Below are 16,465 nucleotides of genomic sequence, written 5' to 3'. Positions count from 1 at the left end.
ACACAGTTTAGCCTTAAATCTCTGTTGCCTCTCTTTAGGGGATAGCCTAGTGTGTCCAATTTACATGGGTTCGGCCTCCGTTCCTTCTGAGGAAGAGAAATGAGAGATTTGTACAGGCGCAGGAATAGTCTGATTCTTAGACCTTGGCTTGGTACTGGGTTCTGAGGATCCAGAAAAAAACAGAAGCATTATTAAATGCAGGAGATGAAACAGAAAAATTCAGGTCTCTTTGCCTTGAGTGATTTCTAGTCCGAAGTCTATTATCCAACCTGATGGTCAAACGGATTCAATCCTCCAAACTAGCAGGCTCGTCTATAGTGGCGAGTTCATCTTTAATGTTGTCATTCAGGGCCTTAAAGTAAGCACTCTTAAGTGCACACTCGTTCCATCCAGAGGCTGCGGCTTTAACCCGGAAGTCAATGGAGAACTCAGCTACTGTTGAATTTCCCTGTTTCAAATTTAGCAGGGCTCGGGAATCAATAGTTTTATCAGAGTCATGGTTGAAAACTTGAGAAAACTCAGATATGAATTCTGAAAAAGTACATGAAAAGCTGGATTCAGAAGAGAACCTTGCCTCCGCCCATTCAAGGGCTCGTCCAGTAAGCTGAGAGAGAATGAAGGAAATCTTTTTCCTGTCATTCAGAAAACTGCTGGGGGAGTGCTCAAAAAGTAAACGACACTGAAACAAAAATCCTTTACACTCGGACGGAACTCAGGAAATGACGTCACAGACGGTGACCTTAGAGGCGGAAGTGGTTCCGGAACAGGATGGACTGCAGGCGTAGCGTTAGCATTTGCCATGTAGCCAGCGTAATTCAGCAACACTTGGTTCTGATATTCAAGTTGACGGTTTAACTCACGGAGGGAGTGCGCTTGTCTAAGGATTTGGGCATCCTGCTCCTCAAGCCTCCTCCGGAGGTGATCTGCTGGGCTTTGTGTCTGGCCGCAGTGTTCTGTTATGATCGGGTTAGAGATAAACCCACATGCAGAACACCACTGGAGACTGATAAAAAGTTCAACAGAGTTTATTGATGTCATGATGGGTACTCTAAGAGTGACCCAATTATGCAGAACACCACTGACGGACACAGGAATAAAAGTTCAACAAGTTTATTTGAACACAAGCACACTGATAATACTGGATCTGGTTCGGGCCTGGATACTGGTTCACCGGAGTCTGCGTGAGAGACAGTTCAGTTAGCGTTGCACGTTGGAGCTTGCTTTCTTGATCATTACTGATTGTACCTTGAGGGTTCCTGTGGTTAGCTTTGGGAGGGTCACTGTTGGATCTGGAGAGGAGTTGATCAGCAGAGTCCGCTTGCTGCTTCAGCGTCTTACATCTAGTACTGAGCAGACCTTGGCTTTGGGTTTTCCAGCTCTTAGTCCAGAGCTGCATGAAAGTTCGCTGTGGTTCTTCAGGTTTGGCTCTGAGGGTCGGCTCGGCAGGTAAGCTCTTCCAGAGCTTTCACAGAGGAGAAACTGGTTTCCTGGAAGATAGAGACAACGGTTAGAATCCAGGCTGGATTCAAAGTCACAAAGATTTCACTGAGAGTCTAGGCTTAGGCACTGACCAACTGGATCAACACTGCGGTGTTGAGGCAAGGTCTGAAGACAGCTTATATAGTGGATCCTCTGATGATCTGAAGCTGTGCAGGAGGCTCCCTCAGAAGGATCCACGGCGGACTCTGCTGGAGGAAGGTGGAACTTCTCCAGCTCCCAACAGTACCCCCCCCTCAACGACCGCCCCTTGGCGGTCCGGAAGAGGTCGAAGGGCAGGAACGCTCGTACTCCTCGATTAGGGCAGGGTCGAGGATGTACGAGCCCGGAACCCACTGGCGATCCTCCGGTCCGTAGCCCTCCCAGTCGACGAGGTACTGCCAGCCGCGACCTCGTCGACGGGAGTCCACGATGCGTCGAACCGTGAAGGCTGGATGACCATCGACCTCCAGGGCGGGTGGTGGGGAGTCGGAAGGTGGGCACAGAGAACTCGAGATGACAGGTTTAACTTGGGATACATGGAAGGTGGGGTGAATCCGGAGGGACTGAGGCAGTTGGAGACGGACGGCAGATGGATTGATGACTCGAGAGATCTTGTAGGGACCTATAAATTTGGGCGAGAGTTTTCGAGACATCCCCTTGAGGGGAATGTCTCGAGTGGACAGCCATACCTCTTGACCTTCAGAGTACTCGGGGCCGGGGACGTCTCCTAGAGTCAGCGAAGCGTTTGTTGGTCTCCGAAGATTGGTTGAGGGTTGCGATGGTTTCTCTCCAGATCTTCTGACAGCGTCTGATGTGATGATTGACTGACTGGACCGAAATCTCTCTCTCGTCTGCGGGAAAAAGTGGAGGCTGATAACCGAGACTGACCTGAAAGGGAGATTGTCCAGTGGAAGCAGATTTGAGGGAGTTGTGTGCATATTCGATCCATGTAAGATATTGGCTCCAGTCGACGGGATTGTTGGACGTGAGGCAACGAAGGGTTGATTCCAGCTGCTGGTTCATCCTCTCTGTTTGTCCGTTAGATTGAGGATGGTAACCTGATGTCAGAGAGGGTTTACAGCCGAGTGCAGAACAGAATGCCTTCCAAACCTGGGATATGAACTGAGGCCCCCGGTTCGAGAGGATCTCCTGGGGGATGCCATGTAAGCGGAAGACGTGCTTAACTAGGAGCTGGGCTGTCTGAAAGGCCGTGGGAAGTTTCCTAAGGGGGATGAGATGGCAGGACTTCGAAAAACGGTCAACAATGGTGAGAATAGTGGACATACCTCGAGAAACTGGGAGGCCGGTGACAAAGTCAATTGCTATATGGGACCAAGGACGCGAGGGAACAGGAAGTGGCTGTAGCAGGCCTGAAGGAGGTTGATGTGAGGCTTTATTTCGGGCACATGTGGAGCAAGCCAACACATACTCCTTGACATCTTTATGGAGGGTTGGCCACCAGAAGCGTCTTGAGATCAAGGCGATGGTTCTACTGACCCCCGGATGGGCGGAAAACTTGGCTGCATGCATCCATTGGATGAGACGGGACCTGACAGAAGATGGCACATAGGTTCGGTTAGAGGGACCGTGACCTGGATCGGGTTCTGTAGCCAGGGCGGAGTTGATAAGGTCAGTGATCTCCCAGTAAACCACTCCAACAGTGCAGGACGCCGGGAGGACTGGTTCAGGTGTCTCAGGATGATCGACGGAGTAAAGACGAGAGAGAGAATCGGGTTTGACATTCTTGGATCCGGGTCTGTAGGAAATGATGAGATTAAACCGTGAGAAAAAGATGGACCACCTGGATTGACAGGGATTGGCTTGTTTGGTTGACTGGATGTAAGCCAGGTTCTTGTGGTCAGTCCATACAAGAACCGGGTGCTCAGCTCCCTCCAGCCAATGTCTCCATTCCTCCAGCGCCAATTTGATGGCCAACAGCTCACGGTCTCCCACATCGTAGTTCTGCTCGGTGGATGAAAGTCTACGGGAGAAGAAGGCGCATGGATGGATCTTTTGATCCGTGTCAAGTCTCTGGGATAGGACCGCTCCAACACCAGAATCTGAAGCGTCCACCCTGAGGATAATTTGTTTAGCAGGGTCAGGCTGCATTAACACTGGTGCTCTGGAAAATAAAGATTTCAAATTATCAAATGTAGATTGTGCCTCAGGAGTCCACTGAAAAGTGCGTTTGACAGAGGTCAGAGAAGTTAATGGAAGGGCGGTCTGGCTATAGTTCCTGATGAACCGACGATAAAAGTTTGCAAAGCCCAGGAATCTCTGTAGCTGTTTGTGGTTCTCTGGAACTGGCCATTCTAACACGGCTTTTATCTTGTCCTCAGATGGTTTTACCTGGCCGCCCTCGAGCACAAACCGCAAAAAGGTGACTGAAGACTGATGAAATTCGCACTTCTCTGCTTTAACGAACAGCTTGTTCTCCAGTAGTCTCTGTAAAAGTTTTAGAACTGTTTCTGGCACGGATTCTATTATCCAATCTGATCGTCAAACGAACTAAATCTTCGAGGGTAGCTGGTTCGTCAAGAGTTGCGAGCTCATCCTTAATGTGCTCATTTAATGCCATAAAATAGGCTCCCTTCAGAGCGCTTTGGTTCCATCCGGAAGCTGCCGCTTTAACCTGGAAGTTGATGGAAAATTCTGCCACAGAAGAATTTACCTGCTTTAAATTGAAAAGAGCTCGAGAGTCAATAGTTTGATCAGTTTCTTGATTGAAAACTTGAGTAAATTCGGAGATGAAATCAGAGTAATAGGAATTAAGGCTATCATCGGAGGCAAATCTTGCCTGAGCCCACTCCAAGGCTCTTCCTGTTAACTGAGAAAGGATGAAGGTTATCTTCTTGTAATCCGTGGAAAAGCTGCCTGGAGAGTTCTGGAAAATCAAACGACACTGAAATAAAAATCCTTTGCAATCTTTCATGTTACCAGAAAATCTCTCTGGTAGACTTGGGCGGAACTCGGATGACGTCACTGCTGGTGACCTCGGAGGAGGAACTGGACCCGGAAATGGTTGTGGGGCCAGTGCAGCATTAGCGCCGTTCATGTAGTTAGCATAGCTTTGGATAGCTTGATTTTGCCTTTCAATGTGGGTGTTTAACTCACTTAGCGCCAAGCCATGTCCATGGATTTGGGCCGCCTGTTCCTCCAATCGACGGATGTAGTGTTCTGCTGGGCCTTGAGTTTGGCCGCAGTGTTCTGTCATGATGGGTACTCTAAGAGTGACCCAATTATGCAGAACACCACTGACGGACACAGGAATAAAAGTTCAACAAGTTTATTTGAACACAAGCACACTGATAATACTGGTTCTGGTTCGTGCCTGGATACTGGTTCACCGGAGTCTGCGTGAGAGACAGTTCATTTAGCGTAGCACGTTGGAGCTTGCTTTCTTGATTGTTACTGATTGCACCTTGAGGGTTCTTGTAGATAACTTTGAGAGGGTCACTGTTGGATCTGGAGAGGAGTTGATCAGCAGAGTCCGCTTGCTGCTTCAGCGTCTTACATCTAGTACTGAGCAGACCTTGGCTTTGGGTTTTCCAGCTCTTAGTCCTGAGCTGCATGGAAGTTCGCTGTGGTTCTTCGGGTTTGGCTCTGAGGGTCGGCTTGACAGGTAAGCTCTTCCAGAGCTTTCACAGAGGAGAAACTGGTTTCCTGGAAGATAGAGACAACGGTTAGAATCCAGGCTGGATTCAAAATCACAAAGATTCACTGAGAGTCTAGGCTTAGGCGCTGACCAACTGGATCAACACTGCGGCGTTGAGGCAAGGTCTGAAGACAGCTTATATAGTGGATCCTCTGATGACCTGATGGGCTGCAGCTGTGCAGGAGGCTTACTCAGAAGGATCCACGGCGGACTCTGCTGGAGGAAGGTGGAACTTCTCCAGCTCCCAACAATTGAAAATTTTCTCAAATAATAATATGGACTGGATTCAGGAAACTGGTCCGGGGAGGATTCTCTGGCGTCTGCAGAGACGGTGAATTTTTGAGTTTCAGAAGTTTCTGGAAATACCTTGAAGAGGTTCAGGCTTTCTCCTTTGAGAGAGGGAACCGGTTGGGTCCAGAGACTGTTGGTTCAGCAGAGAGCTCAGCAGCAGCAGCGTCTAGCTTCTGACTTTCCAGTGACAGACCTTGGTGTAACTGATCAGCTCTTTCCCTGAGAGCAGCAGATGGATTCCAGAGTGAGATCTTCAGGTTTGGCTCTCTAGGGCAGGCAGGCAGGTAACAGGCTAAGCTCATCCAGAGCTTCAGACAAGAGACAAGTTTCCAAACTTGGTCAACACTGCAGCGTTGAAGGAAGGTCTGGCAGCTGCTTAAGTAGAGCAGGTCTCCTGATGGGCTGACGAGATCCAGGTGTGCAGGAGGGCTCTAACCAGGAGACCCACTGCGCACTCTGCCGGAGAAAGGTGGTACTTCTCCAGATCCCAACAGATTTGGCATTGCAAATTAAAGTATTACCAGGTAAAGAGCAACAGTGAGATAGTGAGTTAACTACATCAGCTGAAGTCTCTTATTTAACATGATTATTGAACAGGTTATTGCACAGGGTATTAAATAGTAATTATTCTCCATTGCAGCAGTTATTGTGGTTGTAGCGTCTCATTGTAGAGTCTGGTTGCAGCAGAATGAATGACCTGCAGTAGCGCTCCTTTTTCCAAACAGGCTGTAAAAGTCTCTGACTAAAGGAGCTGCTCAGCTCCTGTCCAGTCTGCTGCAGAGGGTGGAAGGTGGCGTCCATGATGGATGGAAGCTTGGACAGCTCCCTCCTCTCAGTCCAGTTTATTATTGATGTGAACACACAGGGATTCTAAACTCCACAGTTTCTATGTCCTGCCCCTGGATGTTCACGGGGAGTGAGGTGGGGGTCTTCTCCTGAAGTCCATCACCATCTCCTTGGTTCTGGTGTCCAGACACAGTTGGTTCTTCTCACAACAGTCCACAAAGTTCATGATGACCATCGATCCTCCAGCTCCTTCCCCTCAGAAACACAGCCCACAATGGCCGAGTCACCAGAGACCTTCTGGAGGTGGCAGCTGTCCCTGTTGGAGGTGAAGTCTGAGGTGTAGAGGGTGAAGAGGAGCAGAGACACAACGGTGCCATGGGGGTCCTGGTACTGCATACCTCTGGCGGACAGTTGTGCAGCTGCACCTACTGAAGACGTTCAGTAGGTGCAGCTGAAGGCGTACCTCCAGCTTCCCCCTCAGCAGCGCTGGTCTGATGGTGTTGAAAGCGCTGGAGAAGTTCAAGAACATGACTCCCACTGCACTTGCGGTGGTCTCCAGGTGGGTGAGCACCAACTGCCGGAGGTAGATGATGGCATCCTCCACTCTGATGTCAGGTTGGTAAGCAGCGGGTCCAGGGTGTGGCTCACCACGGTGCAGAGGTGTGCAAGCATGAGGTGCTCCATGTTCTTCATCAAGTGGGAGGTCAGGGTGATCGGTCTAAAGTGGGCTGGTTTCTTGGTGTGTGGCGTTTTGGGAACCAGTGCCACACAGGAGGTCTTCCAGAGAGTGGTTCGTTTAGCATAAGTATGAAGAAAGAAAAGATCCAAACACAATGAATAAAATTTGATATCTGACCCAAATTTAGTCAGTTATTAAAACCAGTTAAGTGAATAAAGGCATCACATGCTTGCCCAGACTGTACACTCATTGTTTATGTTTATGCATTTAGCAGAAGCTTTTATCCAAAGCGACTTACAAAATAGACATAATGTTAAAGTCACAGAGCAGGTGGAGGTTTGACAGGACCCAGGTTTGTTTAGCTTCCTGAAAACCTGCTCACTCCATGCAGATTTCCCAGTCTAGGTTCAGAACCAGGACCTTCTTGGTGCTTCGTTAACAGAGCTAGAATCTGCTCCTCCATGCAGTCCCAGTGTTTCTGATGGGGGAGTGGATTTTAATGGGTTTATAGCTCTGGTTTGTTCTATAGATCTACTTCTATGCCTGGTGTAGAATATACAGCAGGGTTGGGTCATAACAAGGATTCTGTATCATTAGGAATGTTTGATGGTTTTAAATGCATCTCTGGTTTTATTCCTGACAGAGAGCCTGATGGAGGAGGTGGAGGTCACAGAAGGAGAAGATGTTGTCCATCTGCCTTTTAAAACATTAGCTAACCTGCCTCAAGATGCTAAAGTGGTTTGGAGCCACACGGATAAAGCTGACAAAGTACACCAGTACCAGAATGGTCAGAACCAGTTAGAGAGACAGAACCCTGAGTACCAGGACCGGACATCCATGAATCCTGATGCTCTGCAGACTGGAGACCTGACCCTTACTCTGAAGGATCCCAGACTGGGAGACAGCGGCATCTATATCTGTATCGTCTATGACAATGATGGAAAAATACTGAGACGGAAAGTAGTGACGCTCACTGTGAGAGGTTAGTAATGATAACTCATTGCTGAGGTCTGTGACCTCAGGTAATCTGACCAATGTTCCTCTCTGCTCTCAGTCTACAAGGTGGAAAAGGTTTCTGTGGATGAGGGAAAGAGGTCCGTCATTCTTCCCTTTCATGCAACACCCTCCCTCCTCTCTGGGAGCATCACTGTGGAGTGGAAAATCTCAGACGTAGAAGACACGATGCTCTACAAATATCAGAGAGGCTGTCACATACCAGCAGAGGACCAGGTTTATGGAGGCCACACAGAGATGAATAAAGATCCATTAACCACTGGAGACCTCAGTCTGACCATCAGGGACCTCCGTCTGACTGACGGTGTTTATACCTGCACCATCTATGATGAGAATGGAGAGAGGCTGCAGCAGAAGGTGGTGGTCCTCATAGTCAGAGGTGAGTGAAAGCAGCTGCTCTATCCTCAGTAGGAGCAATTTTTGGTTTCTCTGGACTCCTGATGTTCTGCTCTGATCCTCAGATTTACAAATGGAGATTGTGGAGGTACCAAAGGGAGAAGCATATGTGACACTTCCCTTTAAAATCCAACCTCCTGAAGAAGAAGACCTAAAGATCAGGTGGATACATGCTGGCTCCAAACAATCTGAGGTCATCACCTTTGAGAATGGAAAACTTCAAGTTTCCCAATATAGCAAGCTTTATCGCCGTCACATTAAGATGGATAAAGACCTGCTGAGTTCTGGAGACCTCAGTCTGATCCTGAAGAATCCTGGTGTTAAAGACAATGGCCTCTACATATGTACCATCTACAGTGGCCAGAAGATCCAGCACCAGAAAATGGTGACGCTCAGTGTTAAAGGTGAAGACGGGTTCATCAGGTCCAAGTCTTTATCCCAACATTAGCTTTAGGTGTAGTTTCAGGACACGATGGATGGATGAAGTTCTTCTGTCTGAGATGTTCTCTCTGGTTTATCTGCAGATCCTCTGGACAGCAGCTTCTTGGAACGACTTCAGTCCCACAGGAGGAGCAGGAGACCAGCCGCTTCATCTCAGGAGTGATTGTCCTTCTGTTCTTCCATCTTAGTAATAAATGTGTGATCCAGCTGGGCTGAGCAGGGAACCAGGTCTCAGTGCAGAAGCTTCACCTGGACCTGCTCTAAAGCACTCAGTGGGATCCATTAAAGGTGACCAGTGTAGACCTTTACTGACCACCATGGAGTGGTGAACACCTTCTGAAGATCCCAGACTCACTGTATCACTGATACGGTGGCTGGGATCTCAGTGGGATGTTAGAAGGTCTTCTGTCTGCTGACCAAGCTGAATGGAGAAGAGACTCCAGACGATGAAGCTGCCATCATGGCGGCTGATCCAGAAAGGTCACCACTTGGTTCCTGTCAGGATGGACCTGCTTCAGAAGAACTAGGCCACCTCAGCAGGACACTAACAGCCACTGACATCTGATCAGTTCCTGCTGTATCTAAGAATTCCCTGAGATCATTTCCAGTCCTTGTCTGGACATCTATAAAAGCTGTGGGTGTCCATCTTCTCCACCTTCACCCACCAGGGTTATGTTGGGGCTGGTGTCTATCTCCAGCAGTTTATGGGGGAAAGGGGGGTTGCACCATGAACAGGCCAACATGGAACCATGCACACACACACATATACCTAAAACAATTTAGAGATGTGTCAGGATTTGTTTATGGGTTTAGGACCCAAAAGCAGAGGCAGGCGGGCAGAGGTGAATTTATGGTTAATTTAATGAAGAGTAACTGAAAAAAAACAAAGTCCAAACAAACAGGCAACCAATAATCCAAAAAATAAAACAAAGTCCAAAAAACAAACAAGAAACCAGGAGTCCAAAATTAAAAATATGAAGAAATTTGTAGAAAAACCAACCAGAAAACCATGGAGACATCAGGGAATCAGGACGCAGCAAAGAGGACGTGAACAGGGAGAGCTTTCAAAGGAGACAGAGACAAAGAGAGGGCTGATGAGCAGATAGGAAACAGGTGAGCACAGAGCAGAAACAAAGCAGGAGCTAAGGAAAAAGGAGAACACAAGGGGGCAGCAGAGTAGCCTGGTGAGACCATCCTGATCTCGCGAGCTTTCAAGATTTCACTTGCAGATCAGTCTGGAGACTCTCCGTTGAAGAAAATTTGGAGCCGTTCACCAAACGAACGTCCAATCAGCGTTGGCTTTGAGGCGGGTTGAGGTGTGACGCAACGAGAAGCGCGACAGTTCAGTCTAAAGAACATGGCGGCTTCAGCCGATGAAACTAGCGTTAGCGTGGCTATCGAGCAAGTTTTATGGGAATTACAGAGTATTTCTTCACTGAAAGAAGAGCAAAACACTGCTCTGGAGGCTTTTCTCAGAGGAAAAGATGTTTTTGCTCTTCTCCCAACTGGTTTCAGCAAGAGTTTGATCTATCAATTGGCTCCTCTTCGTCGTCGCTCTGTTAGTACGTCATATGATTCGTTGATCTGATTGGTTTATTTGGCCCGTCTATCACCAACATAGGCCAATCAGCTAACCAGTATTTTCACCCCTTCCCAAAATTACTACAACGGAAGGTTTCCAGATGGATATGCGGAGCAAATCCATCTGGTGGAGTCAGGTTAGCAGCAGAGGGCAACAAATGAAAAACCTGGAAGATTGGAAATAACTAGAAAATACAACAAAATAATAATTAAACCACTAAGACTATAAAACATGGTTTCTCCATGTTTTAAACATAAAAATGTAAAAATAAACACTCAAAAGAAAAAAATAACAGAACCAAGACTGAAACAGTAACTAGGAATAAACTGGAGAACACAGCAAAATAAAAAATAAAAACAGCTAACACTAGAAAACAAGGAGCAAAGCAAAACTGAACACTAAAAGGAAAATAAAACAGAACCAAGACTCGAACAGTAACAGAGAAAAAAACGAAGAACACAATAAACTAAGATTTAAACTATAAAAACGAAGAAACAAGGAGAAAAGCAAAACTGGATACTCAAAAGGAAAACAGCAAAGAAAACAGAAACCTAACAAGAGGCCAATACACCTAACATGTCATGTCTTTGGGCTGTGGTAGGAAGCCGGAGTACCCAGAGAGAACCTGTCCATGCACAGGGAGACCATGCAAACTCCACAAGAAAGACCCCTGTGGGAAAACTAACACAGGACCTTCATGCTTAGCCACCATGCAGCCCCTAGATCAGCCGTGCCCAAACTGGGCCCTCTATGTCATAGTGGTATTTCTATGTCCTGCAGGATTTAGAGGTTTCTTTGCTTCAGCTGATTTCCATTGCTAGTTGATTAGCAGGCCTTTGCTGATCCACAATCACCAGAATCAGCTGTGCTGAAGCCGCAAAGCATTGGAAACCTGCAGGACAGCGACCCTCAATGACTGACTTTGGTCATGGCTTCCATAGATCAGCACCTTCTTAACCAATCTAGTCCCACTAAGTTGTAGATTTTCTACCTTCTAACAGAAGTTCAGCTCCTGGACCAGTTCCATCAAACCAACCTAGAATTGGTGAAGAGAACTTAGGTCTCCCTCACCCTGACAGAACATCTGGACGTGAAGGAACCACACAGAACCACAGACCCAACGGTCTGAGCTGAGTCTGGGTTGGCAGATAGAACTTTGGAGCTTGGTTAGAAGGAAGATGAAGCTCTATGAGGTCTAAAAAGACCAACAGGACCATCCATCAGTCAGTCTGGTCAATTTCATCCAAAGGTCATCATCAGAACATGGTTCTGAAAGGTTTCTGATTGGGTTCTACAGCTTCTGTCTCCATTTGATGGATTCCAGGAGGAAAATACCTTAATTCTGTTTTTGTTCCTCAACATGAGGAACTTTAAAGTGTTTAGTATTGTGATGTTCTTCATCAGATGGTCTTCATCATTCTCTGGTTCTGTACAGAAACCAGAGTCCAGTTTGGTTCCATCCTCTTTAACTGAACATCTCCTCTGTTTCAGGAACGTCCCACTGGACCCATCTGTTAATCCAGTCTGATCTCTGGATTAACCCTCTGGAACCTGGATTATAATCTGTTAGGAGACTGTTTCAGAAGACCCTTGGTACCAGAAACACTGAGGCCTAACCAGCTTCACTAACCTGGTCTGTTAGCTTCTACCAGAACCTGAGGTGTCAGAAGTTTGTCTGCTGCTTCCTGGATTATCTTCACAGTCAATGAGATGTCTTTAAATGTTGATTCCTCTGCAAAGTTCAAAGAACCTTCATGCTAGATGTTTAGAGAGGAACTACCTCCTTCTCCAAGAGTCCCATGCTAACCCTCTGGAGTCAAACCAAGTAACTGTTCATGCATTCTCCTTTGGTGGTCTACTGGGCAGTGGGGGTTGTAGAGAAAAAATCATCTGGGTGATAAAGGAGGGACCCGTTTACACTGAGACATGGGTGCAGGTTTGCATAGCGACCATAGGAACATGTCCCCATCTAAGGTTTGGACCAACCTACTGGTTGATACCAGTAACACGATGAGATCTGCCAATGACATGTTCATAATCCAGGATACTGTGTTCTTCCTGCAGCCGCTTCTGTTCCTCTCACAGCTCCACTTGAACCAGATCTGCTGGGGGCCCCGCCCTCCTAATGCTGTTACAGTATGGCAACACCACTCACACAAAATGTATTGCATCGGTTTCATACGAGCCACATCTCTACTGTGGTCTCAGCTTATGACCTAGATTAGCTTTTATTTTACATTTCCTTTAATGATCTAAAGAGGAAAACAATGATTGTTTGTACTGAAGCCAGAGCTGTGATCTTAGACTGAATCACCAATTTAACAAGATAACAAAAACATCCAGTACTTCTTTTATTAAGATCTAATGCCAGGAAGGACAAATGGAACATCTTAAAAAAAGGACTTTTGTGGAAGTTGTAGAGTCAATAAAACAACAGTTATTCTACTTTAGCTACACTAATAAACTCAGACTGTGGAGGAACCGCAGTTCTGCTATTATTGGACCTCAGAGCAGCGTTTGATTCTGTTGATCACTGGAGTTTATTAGAGCGTCTGGAAAACTGGTTTGGTCTTTCTGGTTCAGCACTGGACTGGTTTAAATCCTCCCTGAAGGACTGGGACTTCTACCAGTCAGTGGGGAACTTTAAATCAGACCAGAGGGTTCCTCAAGGCTGAAAGTAACGGTTCTTATAACAACTTAGAATGTTTTTCAGGGTTTATTTCACTCTATGTGTTTGTCTGGATAATGCAGAGACCATCACTGCCTTTCTGCAGGATTTTAATTAGTGAGATAAAAACTCTGTCATGATCAGACCAGGGTAGGACATCATGCGACGGTGCTATCATGATTGCCTGCTTCTCTTTTTACTTTGCAAAGTTAAATATTATTAGTATTGTTAGGATAATTATCAGTGATGATGTGTGAGTTTATTACACCTTAATATTAGCTGCCTGTCAGAACTGATATTTTCCACAATAGTTTATCTTATTAGGCCAGTTTCTCTGTCTGGATATACGGTTATAATCTTCATTCTACAGGTGGCAAAGATCTGGGAATGAGAGCGGCGTCCTTCAGCTAAGAACAAAGTGGAATATTTTGATAAGGCTGGAGCCATGGATGCCTAATCACCTGCTAACGTGTGTAATGTAATGATGTAATGATGTAATGATGTGATGATGTGATGATGTAATGATGTGATGATGTTGCAGAGTGTAGATGTATGAAATGCCTTTGTAACTGTTAATCAGAGCCACTTCCTTCTGTAACTCTATAATATAAGATTATATTTTCTATCAGAATCTGTCGTCACGTCTCCTGGTTATTTATTACATAGAAGTTAAGAAGTGTTATTTAAAGAGTTTTGTGTGAGTGATCTCTTTTCAGGAAAAAGAACCGTAGAGATAGAGCTTCAAGGTGCAGACACAGAGCCTATCTTTAACAGTATCATTAGTTTAAGGTTGTCGCAGGACTGTTTGATTTACTTTACTGCCTGTTTTTAATCTTTATTTGCTTTTATTCTGCTTTATTTTTCTCATAGTTTAATTAATGTAAAGCACTGAATTGTCTTTGCACTGTGTATGCATGCATCTCAACCTTTAAAGTCTGAAGACCATTTGGCGTTGTCGGCAGGATGTCCTGCACTGGTTTTTCTGGGAGCAGTTATGGCAGATGTGTCTGATCAACCTGGGATTCATTTTAGGCCTCAACTCTAATAGATGGAGGATGGAGAACTTGTGAGTTAATGTTTCCAGTGGTCAGCAGGAGAGATTACCAACTGATGTTTTTGAGATGGTGAGAAATCTTCAGTCGGCATAACTCAAATAGTTTTAGATTTAATTTACAGGTAACAGTTTCTACTGCAGAAAAGGGTAGATTTTTTACTTCAGTTCAGTTTATTTCTATAGCTCCAATTTACATCATGTCATCTCAGGTCACTTTCCAGTTCACCAGATCATCCAGTCAGATTGATTCAAAGTTTTCTATCTAAGGAAAACCAGCTGATTGCATCGACTCATTGACTCTTCAGCAATCCCTTACTGACCCTCACACAGGAGTAGTACGCAGAGCGCTCTCAAGTTCTACGAGGATGTTTGTAAATATTGGCAGGAAGATATTTGATTTTGCTGAGATGTCAGTTATCTAATGAATGTTTTTACCTTTTTTTCTGGTTGCCTAAAGGTGTGATGATTGATTATGGTCAAACTACTGATAGATAAAGACTTTCAGTTCTGAAACCATGTGAAGAACCTGTTTAACTCATCCAGACTTGGTGTCATTGTCTGCAGCCCTGCTGGTCCTCTACCCAAAGCTGGAGATGTTCCAGAGACCTCTCCACACACCTGTGGGGAGGTCTCTATAATGGTCCCTCACAGGATTGAGCAGCAAACTGGTTTAAAAAAATAACTGAGATGCGCCAGAAGGAGTGCACAGCACATAGGCAATTGAGTGTCATTTCAGTTAACCAACTTCTTTATGCTTAAATAAAATGCATCAAGCTTTAATTTGTAACGGCATTGACCGTTTGGCAAATTTGAAGTCCTCACACAACTTTACAGGGAGTGACGCCACCTAGTGAGTCAGTGAACTGTACGGAGAAAGAGAGCAATTCAGATTATACACTCACCAGCCACTTTATTAGGTACCCCATGCTAGTAACGGGTTGGACCCCCTTTTGCCTTCAGAACTGCCTCAATTCTTGGTGGCATAGATTCAACAAGGTGCTGGAAGCATTCCTCAGGGAGTTTGGTCCATATTGACATGATGGCATCACACAGTTGCCGCAGATTTGTCGGCTGCACATCCATGATGCGAATCTCCCGTTCCACCACATCCCAAAGATGCTCTATTGGATTGAGATCTGGTGACTGTGGAGGCCATTTGAGTACAGTGAACTCATTGTCATGTTCAAGAAACCAGTCTGAGATGATTCCAGCTTTATGACATGGCGCATTATCCTGCTGAAAGTAGCCATCAGAAGTTGGGTACATTGTGGTCATAAAGGGATGGACATGGTCAGCAACAATACTCAGGTAGGCTGTGGCGTTGCAACGATGCTCAATTGGTACCAAGGGGCCCAAAGAGTGCCAAGAAAATATTCCCCACACCATGACACCACCACCACCAGCCTGAACCGTTGATACAAGGCAGGATGGATCCATGCTTTCATGTTGTAGACGCCAAATTCTGACCCTACCATCCGAATGTCGCAGCAGAAATCCAGACTCATCAGACCAGGCAACGTTTTTCCAATCTTCTATTGTCCAATTTCCATGAGCTTGTGCAAATTGTAGCCTCAGTTTCCTGTTCTTAGCTGAAAGGAGTGGCACCCGGTGTGGTCTTCTGCTGCTGTAGCCCATCTGCCTCAAAGTTCCACGTACTGTGCGTTCAGAGATGCTCTTCTGCCCACCTTGGTTGTAAAGGGTGGTTATTTGAGTCACTGTTGCCCTTCTATCAGCTCCAACCAGTCTGGCCATTCTCCTCTGACCTCTGGCATCAACAAGGCATTTCCGCCCACAGAACTGCCGCTCGCTGGATGTTTTTTCTTTTTCGGACCATTCTCTGTAAACCCTAGAGATGGTTGTGCGTGAAAATCCCAGTAGATCAGCAGTTTCTGAAATACTCAGACCAGCCCTTCTGGCACCAACAATCATGCCACGTTCAAAGTCACTCAAATCACCTTTCTTCCCCATACTGATGCTCGCTTTGAACTGCAGGAGATTGTCTTGACCATGTCTACATGCCTAAATGCACTGAGTTGCCGCCATGTGATTGGCTGCTTAGAAATTAAGTGTTAACGAGCAGTTGGACAGGTGTACCTAATAAAGTGGCCGGTGAGTGTATATATTACTAAAAGTGAAATCCTTCAAACTTCAACATCTGTCAAACGTGATTTTAGAGCAAGGTAAGATAATAAATAACGGGAGATGCATGGTTGAATGCCATACATATAGGGCTAGCAGCCACATGGCAGTAAATGTTAGCAACAAATAAGGTTTTAGTAACAAACGTGACACGATCAACAGCAACTACGTTATTTTTAGCTAAGTTGGCCAGGGTATCCGATATTTAAGTTAATACAAAGCAAACAGATTTCTGTAAATCCAAAATTCAATTACATTTTAAGTCCAGATTTTTTAAGTTC

At 45.9% G+C, this 16,465-nt stretch overlaps 1 protein-coding gene across 1 annotated transcript in view; it reads left to right on the top strand.

Moving 5' to 3' along the window:
• Positions 1–13,567, top strand: part of LOC119775757 (muscle M-line assembly protein unc-89-like) — a 73,720-nt gene extending 60,153 nt beyond the window's left edge. Inside the window, exons 8-9 of the mRNA XM_038273826.1 lie at positions 8,825–8,900; positions 11,815–13,567. Coding sequence (XP_038129754.1) covers positions 8,825–8,900; positions 11,815–11,851 — 113 coding nt within the window. The 3' untranslated portion in view covers positions 11,852–13,567. The remainder of the gene's footprint in view (positions 1–8,824; positions 8,901–11,814) is intronic.
• Positions 13,568–16,465: the final 2,898 nt, after the last annotated feature.

Source organism: Cyprinodon tularosa, unplaced genomic scaffold (assembly GCF_016077235.1).
Source record: "Cyprinodon tularosa strain WSP-4 unplaced genomic scaffold, ASM1607723v1 ctg891, whole genome shotgun sequence".
NCBI lineage: Eukaryota > Metazoa > Chordata > Actinopteri > Cyprinodontiformes > Cyprinodontidae > Cyprinodon > Cyprinodon tularosa.
This window is presented reverse-complemented; position numbering and strand designations above follow the sequence as displayed.